Source organism: Brassica napus, chromosome A9 (genome assembly GCF_020379485.1).
Source record: "Brassica napus cultivar Da-Ae chromosome A9, Da-Ae, whole genome shotgun sequence".
Lineage (NCBI taxonomy): Eukaryota > Viridiplantae > Streptophyta > Magnoliopsida > Brassicales > Brassicaceae > Brassica > Brassica napus.
The window spans coordinates 28,281,425-28,291,726 of NC_063442.1; the positions used below are offsets into that span (position 1 = coordinate 28,281,425).

The 10,302-nt window shown below is 34.4% G+C and overlaps 1 protein-coding gene and 1 long non-coding RNA gene across 2 annotated transcripts; one reads left to right on the forward strand and one right to left on the reverse strand.

Moving 5' to 3' along the window:
- Positions 1–6,090: 6,090 nt before the first annotated feature.
- Positions 6,091–7,381, reverse strand: LOC125577932. Its single transcript, XR_007316304.1, has 2 exons — positions 6,437–7,381; positions 6,091–6,374 (listed from the first exon to the last, which is right to left on the reverse strand). It is a non-coding gene; the product is annotated as an uncharacterized LOC125577932 (long non-coding RNA).
- Positions 7,382–9,341: 1,960 nt separating this feature from the next.
- LOC125578161 lies at positions 9,342–9,698 on the forward strand. The gene has a single exon (XM_048740490.1). The coding sequence runs from the start codon at positions 9,342–9,344 to the stop codon at positions 9,696–9,698; it is 357 nt and encodes a 118-aa protein (XP_048596447.1).
- The last annotated feature ends 604 nt before the right edge of the window (positions 9,699–10,302 follow it).

A 10,302-nucleotide genomic window follows, 5' to 3' on the forward strand; every position in this document is an offset into this window, starting at 1 on the left:
ATTCTGGCAGACATTCTTATAAAGCCGATGAGAAGATCAAAAAAGTTCAAGTTTGACAAAAGATGGCTGGATAATGAGGAGCTACGGCAAGTTATCCTTGAGGGATGGAAATCTCCTGATCTTCCTCCCAATGCAACGATTATGGAACATATTTCCAGTTGCAGAAAAGCTTTGAGTGAGTGGCGGAAGCAACATAATGTCAACTCGGCGAAATTAGTGGAGGAGCTTAAAGAAAAAGTGGAGGGTTTATATGCAGATGATAATGCCACAACTGAAGAAATTGCAGCAGCTTTGAAGGAACTCTCTGATGCTCTTAAAGCCGAAGAAATGTTCTGGAAGCAGAAAAGTCGGGTGTTCTGGCTGAGAGAAGGAGATAGAAACACAAAATTCTTTCATGCCTTGACAAAGCAGAGAAGGGCAAGAAATAAGATCACACAGCTCTTAGATGAGAATGGGAATATTGTTGAGGATGAAGAAGGACTAGTTGCCATTGCTACTAGTTACTTTAGACAGATTTTTGAATCATCAAATCCAGAGGACATTGAAGAGGCGCTAGCTCAAGTTCCTTCCACGATCACTGGTGCAATGAATGACAATCTTATCGCCCCGGTCACTGAATGGGAGGTCAAATTAGCGCTTTTTGCTATGCATCCAGAAAAGGCCCCTGGACCAGATGGGATGACTGCGCTTTTCTATCAAAAATTTTGGGATATAGTAAAGGAGGATTTAACTCTTATGGTTAATCAATTCCTTTTTGAGGGAACAATGGCGAGTGGACTGAATGATACAAATATATGCCTCATCCCGAAGATAACAAAGCCTAATGCGATGGCTCAGTTCAGGCCCATTAGTTTGTGTAACGTCAGCTACAAGATAATCTCTAAGGTCTTATGTCAAAGATTAAAGAAAGTGTTACCAGGCCTGATATCGGAAACCCAGTCAGCCTTTGTTGCTGGGAGACAGATCTCAGACAACATTATGATCGCACAAGAGATGTTCCACGCTCTGAGGACTAAACCAAGTGGGCGCAATAAGAGGATGGCCATTAAAACAGACATGAGAAAAGCATATGATAGGATGGAATGGTCTTTTATTGAAGCTGTCATGCGCAAGATGGGCTTCTCAGAAATTTGGATCGCCTGGATAATGAGATGCATTTCGTCGGTGAAATATAAGGTCCTCATGAATGGAGAGCCAAGGGGAAATATTGTTCCAGGCAGAGGTCTACGTCAAGGAGATCCTTTGTCTCCTTTCATTTTTATTCTATGCACGGAAGCGCTCGCTAGCCTTCTCAATCATGCAGAGAGCCAAGGGAAGATAACGGGGATGCGTGTTACACGCGCGTGTCCATCGGTGTCCCACCTTCTTTTTGCTGATGATAGCCTTTTCTTCTGTAAGGCGGAGCCCCGTGAATGTGAAGAAGTAATGAAAGTAGTCAGGAAATATGGCAAAGCGTCAGGCCAATGTATCAACTTTGATAAATCGTCCTTACTCTTTGGTAAGCGGATTACTGCAACAAGTAGACAAGAGATTAAAGATGTGTTGGGAATTCAAAACGAAGGTGGAATGGGTACTTATCTAGGGATCCCGGAAGACATCAGTGGCTCTAAGTGCAAACTTTTTGCGTTTCTGAAGGATAAGCTGATGCATAGAGTGAACGGATGGACAGGTAGATGGCTCTCAAAAGGAGGAAAAGAAGTGTTGATTAAATCTATTCTTCTAGCTCTTCCGACATACGTAATGTCTACTTTCCTGCTCCCTTTGGAGATATGTGAAAATCTTGCAAGTGCCATTGCTAAATTCTGGTGGAGTTCAAACCCACCAAAAAGAGGGATCCACTCGGCGAAATGGGAAAAAGTCTGTTTACCAAGGGAAGAGGGTGGAATGGGATTTCGTATGATCCATGAGTTCAACTTGGCATTATTGGCAAAACAATTATGGAGACTAGTTCAATTCCCAGACTCATTGGTGGCCAGGGTTCTAAGGGGAAGATACTACAAGATGAGCTCACCTCTCAGAGTAATCTCTGCTAGTAACCCATCGTATGTGTGGTCTAGCATTAGTGCTGCGCGAAAGTTGCTTCTAACGGGAATTAGACAGAAGATACATTCAGGCTATGAAGTCAAGGTATGGGAAGATCCATGGATTCCAACGATCCCAGCAAGACCAGCTCTCCCTATAGCGCCGGTAATGCATCCTAATATGAGAGTTAGTGATTTCATTGATCCGGAAACGAAAGAGTGGGATGTGGATCTTTTGGAGAGTTATGTCAATCCAGAGGACATACCACTTATAAGGAGTTTGGCCACAAGTTCAGCACATCGTCGTGATACATTCTGTTGGAATTACACAAGGAATGGCCAATACACGGTTAAATCTGGATATTGGGTGGCTCAGAATGTGTTAATGACAGAGGGGGAAAAGGAAGTCCTAGAACCGAGTATCACAAAGCTTCAAGCCTTTGCTTGGAAGATAAAAGCACCTTCGAAGATATGTCATCTTATATGGCAGCTATTAACTGGTTATGTGGCAGTAACGAGGAATTTAGCAAGACGTAATATGAGATGTGATAACTACTGCCCAAGATATGGAGAGCTAGAAGAATCTGTAACACATGCTATTTTCGAGTGTCCGCCAGCTCTACAAGTCTGGTCCTTATCATCAACTCCGTCTAGCCCAGGTCTATTTCCAGTACCAAGTATTTACGCAAATATGGATTACCTATTTTGGAGAAAAAACAGCATTATCGAGCCGGAGCAGGACAGGGATCCTTATCCCTGGATAATTTGGTACATTTGGAAGGCTAGGAACGAGAAACTTTTCAGGGGAATAGACAGAGATCCTTTGGAGCTGGTTCGACATGCAGAGAGTGAATGTCAAGCCTGGTTTAATGCGAATGAAGTGGCACGAATCGTGGTACAAGAAGGCCTTCCTGAGGAGCCCCAAGTCATAAGCTTGGGTAATATTTGCTTGGTAGATGGATCTTGGACAGCCTCTGCTCAGTATAGTGGATGTGGATGGGTCTGGTTCGATAGTGGAGGAAACATTCAATTGTTGGGGACAAGAAATTTCGATCGACGGGAATCAGCTCTGCATTCGGAAGTTGAAGCACTGCGGTGGGCAATGGAGAACATGCTTCAACACTCAACTTGCCAGAATTTTGGGACAGATTGCAAGGAGCTGATAGCAATGATAAAGGATCCTCATGCCTGGCCTAGCTTTGCGACAGAATTGGAAAGGATAGAGACGCTGCTGATTTGCTTTCCGGACTTCGACATCATTCATGTTCCACGAGCGCGCAATCAGTTTTCAGATTTTTTAGCTAAGACTGCTAGATCCTTCCATAGGAAGTTACATTTTATTGGTTGTTCTGTTCCGGTCTGGTTACCCAGTCCACCTCAAGTTTGAGTAATAGAATGACCGTTTGACGTCAAAAAAAAAAAAAAAAAAAAAGATACAACACATTTGACTGAATTAAAAATCAAAAGAAATGGATCGATATGTAGTTAATATGCTATAAAACATTAAACATAAGTTTATAGTTTTTCAGCATTAATTATATATAAATGCATATTAAGCTTAATATAAGTCTGTTTGAATAAATTAAATGACACACATAACTAAATCAAATGACTAAAATAATAGAGATACGAGATCTCGATCCGTTCAACCGCGCAGATTTTTGTTTTCATTTATTTTTATATAAATATTTTGCTTTCAATTATAAATTGGTATATATTATAATATATATGTGTCTATTAATTTTTAAAACATAACAAGTTTACGGTATATTTTTCATTGAATAGATTGTTTCAGACTTTCACATGTATTTGTATCTTTTTCTATATATATATATATATATATCCGGATTATTATTTCATTATTAATATCGTAACTATATATATAAAGATTAGTAAAATATTGTTTTATTATCATATTCAAAGATATTGTAACATTTCAAAAATTTAGAAAGTTTTTAAAAAATTAAAATTTTTGCTTCATAAATTTATATTATCGAGCAAATAATTAAATATTTAGTTTTTGTTTAATTTTTAAAATAAATTATATAGTTTAAAATTTGTTTTCATTGGTTTAAAGCAGTAAAGATTAATCATTGTTAGATAATATGATTTTTGTTATTTAAAAAAGATCTTTATAATTTAAAAGTTAATATCGATAAATATTAAAATAATTAACATATGGAGGTATAGTATTACAACATTAAATTATATCTATTTAATTTATACTATCTATAAATCCAATGGATCATTTATTATTTAAATCCAATTATGTTGATAGCCCAATAAATTTTTTTGATATGCCCACAATTTAAATGATAAGATTAAAAATTAAATATATAATTTTCTAGGAATAGGTCCATTAGATTCATTTTAAAAAAAAATCACACATGAATCAAAATTGTGACTTCTGTTTTAATATATAAGATTTGTACTATCCGTAATTGAGTTAGTAACAGTTTATTTCCATAAAATATTATAATGAAACAATAGTATCATCTTAGGAGCCATAAATCTACTGATTTATTTTAAAGCTATCACTTTTTTCTTATTGTTTGGTTATAGTTTGGCACAATGGTCAATACTGGTGTATTTATAACAATTTTACATATGTTCATAGATTTATTTTTAATTTATCAATAATACATTTGAATATTTACATGAGATAGATGATTTCAATCCCTTATTTTTGTGGTAAATGTATAGTTTTATCTTCTATATCTTAGCTAGAAGATAATAAATCACGTCGGCTGGAAATCACGTATAGTTTGTGAAGAGTTTATTAGCTGTCATTATATTTTGGCTGCAATAATATAATGATAATTCTATATTTTGTGGTAAATGTATAATGATAATTTAAAGAAATTATACGTGATTTATTATTTTCTAGCTAAGATATTGTTGTAGAATTTCATTATATTTAGGAAAACAAATATTTTTGTTACTGAATGTAGATTACAATCTTTAATTTTTTGAACTATCTTAAGTTTATGTCACTAAAAAATCTGTGATGCAAATGTAGGTTATTCACTTTAACGCCTAGTATCTAAATTATATATATTAACATACTGATTATTAAAATGTATAAAGCCTATAATTTGATGGTTTAGTCTTGTGGTGATAGTTTGGTTAATCTATTATATGTTACATGATTCATTAACTAAATAAGTGCCCACTTATGTGTTTCTTTTCTGCAAAAATAATTTATGTGTTTGTTCTCGTTTAGTTTATGTGTTAAATTTCTTGGTTTAGTTTGGCCAGACATAATTATTATAGCTACTAATATATCAATTCAACGTTTGGTGGGAAACATAAGTGTTTAGTTTTGAACATTAATTTCCCGGTTTAGGCTATCCACGAATTTATGGCAGGAGATGTTTTACATATTAATGTTCATAGTGTTGATGTGCAATACGTGATTATAGATTTTATACATATTTTGTTGTTACTGAATATTGATTACAATCTTTAATTTTTTGAACTATCTTAAGTTTATGTCACTAAAAAATCTGTGATGCAAATGTAGGTTATTCACTTTAACGGTTACGGTATCAAAAAAAAAAATAATATATATATACATTAACATACTGATTATTAAAATGTATAAAACCTATAATTTCATGGTTTAGTCTTGTGGTGATAGTTTGGTTAATCTACTATATGTTACATGATTCATTAACTAAATAAGTGCCCACGAATTTATGTGTTTCTTTTCTGCTAAAAGAATTTATGTGTTTGTTCTCGTTATTTCATTTAAATTTCTTGGTTTAGTTTGGCCAGACATAATTATTATAGCTACTAATATATCAATTCAACGTTTGGTGGGAAAAATAAGTGTTTGGTTTTGAACATTAATTTCCCGGTTTAGGCTATCCACAAATTTATGGCAGGAGATGTTTTACATATTAATGTTCATAGTGTTGATGTGCAATACGTGATTATAGATTTTATACATACTAGAGTCCGTGTCCGCGCTTCGCGCGGATTATATGTTTAATTAAAAAACAGTTTAATTAAAATTGGAAGTTTTAAAGTTTCTGAAAGTGTAAGTTAAGTTTTGTTTCTTTTATAATGCGAAGACGTTGGAAGCGGTGATCACTTTTTTTTATAAACTAAAGTAAGTTTGAATAATAAATTATGTTGATGAATTTAATATTCGTAAGAGAAAATAGTATTTGAGTGTGCCTATTTAATTGACGTAGAAAGCTGTAACGTAAATTTTAAAAAAGTTGACTGGTGTCGTTTGCTATGAGGCTTAGGATAGACATTTATTCCTCTTTTGGAAGCGTTGTATGATATCAATATTGTTGTCAAAGTAGAAGCGTGATCCAGGTGTGGTTGTGAGTGATAGTTTCCCTGAAAAAATGAAATATTTGTAAGAATTTAGTTTGACATAAACTTTATGTTTAGTTTATTACCTTCATGTAACCGTAGAATGATACTTGTGATGATTACGATTTAGTTTTTTCTGGTAGATATGCGATTTTACTCCCTGAAATTAGACGTCTCCTTGTCCCACAAAGTTAAACGTACCAGTTATCTACAAATAATTATTGTATTATATTTCAAATTTTTTATATTTTCTATATATCTAGGGTATTAGGGTCATTTTGGGCATTTTGCTACATGTCATCTCTACAATTAAAAAAATAAACATGAGACGGATAATTTTATTTAATGTTGGTAATATCTTATGCATCATCTATAAAATAAATATATATTCATATATACCATTCCAGATTTAGTAATATTATTATTTTTATATAATTATACAATTTGTATTACTAAAGCTTTTAAAAATATGCAATTCTTAAACATCTAATATCTAATCGTATGATATTTAGTTTCTTATATATCTACAAAATTTTAAAAATATTGTTTAGGCCAAATGTTTGATAATTATACAATTTTATATCATTTTTATTAGTTTATATAATTTGATATAATATATATCAAATCTATATTAAATTTTATTAAGATAATAGTAAAATCTATAACATTTAATAAAATTTATTTTTAAATATAAGTTAGAACAACACTAAGAACCTCAATTGAAATAGTATAATAATGGGATGCGTGAGAAGCTTTGTGATTCAACACGCCTCCGGTCACTGTGGCGAAAGACTAAACAAAAGCATGTAATTTCATAAAATAGAATGAGCTTCTTAGTTTCTTGGTATCATATACCGTAAATGGATATTGGGCTGACTTCAGTATTGACTGGGATTTAAATAAATTGTTTGGGCTTCGTAATTGACATGGATATCAGCCCAGTTTAAGATGAGCTGTTAGATTGATTGGCCAGGAATTTTTTGCATATGTGGCACACTTTAGAAGCCTTTAAAATAGCTCCTTTTATATAGTAGGATTTTGTTGTATATTCAATTTAGGAAATTATTTAATAAATTAGGAAAAGACAAAAAATAAAATATAAGGTTAGAGTCTATTATTTACATCAATGGCATAGGATTGTAAATAAATTGTAAGTCTAAAGGTCAATTTCAATTTATACTTCAATATTAATAGATTAGATTTGTATCGTATTATGCCTTACGTTTTATTATCAATACGTTATGCGATTTAAGTTTGGAATTTACAAGTACAAATATATAGTAGTGATCCACCCTTTTTGGTTGCAAGATTTTTTATCCATCTAAATGCTTTTACTTCCAAAGAAAAACATTAGAGATCTAAGTAACGTGAAGAAAATTTGCATCTTATCTCATCAAGTAATGTCTGCAGTTTCTTTCTTCTGAAGAAATCATTCATATATACGTATATAAAGGTTGTGTTCTATATATACATATAGGCGTCAAGGGTCATGGAGTATGGACCAACGATTTCCATTGGGGTAGCTTTTTCGTGCAAGTAGGTTCTGATCTTTAAATTAAAGGCAAACAAAATTTGACCTATGAATCAGGCCTTTGTTGGTTTGTTTAAGAGATATAAGATAAATAAATTAGAATTTTGTTATAACTTATGACATTAATTAAATAAAATTATTAGGATTTGTTTAAAATTATAGTCTTATAAACACATATGTTGAGGAAAATTATGTCAAATCGTCTAGAAAATAATTATTTCTGTAATCGGTTCAGTATTGCATATTTAGATATCTACTAAACTATAGTTGTGAATAGCAATATCTTTGTCAAATCGGTTCATTATCAAAATTATGTCAAATCGTATAGAAAATTATGTCAAATCGTCAAAATAATTATTTCTATAATATATGACCAACTATTAAATAGAACCGTTGGTCAAACGTAATAGATGTGATAATGATTCCAATTATTTTTTGATAATGATTCCAAATACCTTACATAAACACCTTAATAAACATGGATGATTTTAAATAGTTAATGTATTAACCATAAATATAGGAATGGCATAGCATCGTAATTATGAAAGAAAATAAATAGTAATAATAGGAGTGATTCTGATTTAATAACATTGATTATGATGCGAATTAAATTTTGTTTCACTTGGCAACAAATATTTTGATTTTCAAAATTTAAGTACGTTTGTGGAGTATTGTCACATTAGGCGTTGGGCCACTAACGGGCCTAGAATAAAAACGCAATGAGACCGCACGGCCCAAGTTTATAGATAACGGGAGAAGGTAAGGTTGTTACGCCTAACGGCCATAACAACTTGTTCATCGTCTATCTCGAAACAAAGGAGAGGATAGAGAAAGCGAAGAACAGAGAGCAGAGTTACAGAGATCGAGAGAAGAGAGATAAGGGAGATAGTACGAGAGCGGAAGGAGAAACTGATCAAGAACAGGAGATCCAGTAGTGATCACAGCTCTTGCGATCGAGGCGTTTCTCCGGTTCATTCTACGCGTCTTCGTCATCGGAGGTGTCGGAGGTTGATAGCGAGTCATCTCCATCGTAGTCACTCTCGTAATCTTCTCCGAAGAGTTCTCGGTACATTCTTTTGTAGTACCTGCACATAAACAAGATCAGGTGAGATCTTGAGCTGTTGTATCACCATTGATCGATAGTGAAGTGCATGAGAGTTTTGTTCTCTCCCCAGTCAGTAGGAAACGAAGACTGGGTAAACAATTGCTTGTGTTGTTTGCGTTGATTCGATTAACAGGTTCATCACTAGTTAAGGTCAAGGTTGAATTGATAATCAACTAGGTGAACTGGATCAAGATCGAAATCGAACCTAGTCTGATACCTTAACAAGTGGTATCAGAGCCAGGTTCTCTGGTAAAGAGAACTAGGTTCACGCAGCGGTGAAGCTGTGATTCAAGCGAAGGTTGGTTGCTGTGTGATTTGGTGTGTGTGGGAAGTGTGATTGTTTGCAGAGGCGATCATGGAATCGGTTCACGGGAAGTTTGAGATGGAGAAGTTTGATGGATCTGGTGACTTCGGTATGTGGAAGTTTAAGATGCAAATGCAGCTGGAGCTGCAAGGGCTGGGACACATCTTGACTGAAGCAGCTAGTTCTACGAAAGTAGAAACTACAGATGACAGTGACGAAGTCACTGATAAGGAAGTTAAGGTAGATCCTCTGGCTAAAGAAAAGGATACTCGAGCCAGAAACCTTATCTGCTCAAGCCTCACCAACATGGTACTAAGAAAAGTAATGAGAGAAGCAACCGCCATGGGGTTTGGAGAGCACTTGAAGCAGATTATCAAACAAAGACCTTGCCTAACAGGATCTACTTGAAGCAGTTTTGCGAGCTACAGGATGATTGAAAGTAAAAGCATTGAAGAGAATCTAGATGTTTTCTTGAAACTGGTGGATGATCTTGCGAGCCTGAACATTCAAGTCTCTGACGAAGATCAAGCCATACAGATTCTAACCAGTCTGCCACCACAGTATGACTCTCTTGTTCACACTCTAAAGTATGGAAATGGCAAAGAAACATTGACGATAAAAGAAGTTACTACGTCAGCTTATGCAAAGGAAGCGGAGCTAAAAGAGAAAGGATTGTTAAAACGCTCCAAGATTGATGCAGAAGGACTTGTAGTTTCCAGAGAAAGAACTGACAAGAGATCAGGAAAAGGTGGGAGGTTTAGATCGAAAAGCAAAGATTTTAGATCAAAGTCTAAAGGAAAAGGTCAACAGAAGACTAGAGAGTGTTGGATCTGTGGCAAAGAAGATCATTTCGAAAGAGAATGCCCTGAGAGAAAAGATCAGAGATCTCAGAATGCGGCAAATGTGGCTCAGGACAAAGAGTATCCTATGGTACTAACTGCAAGTGTCCATGACACGAAGTCTGAGTGGATTTTAGACTCGGGATGCACATTTCACATCACACCGAATCGAG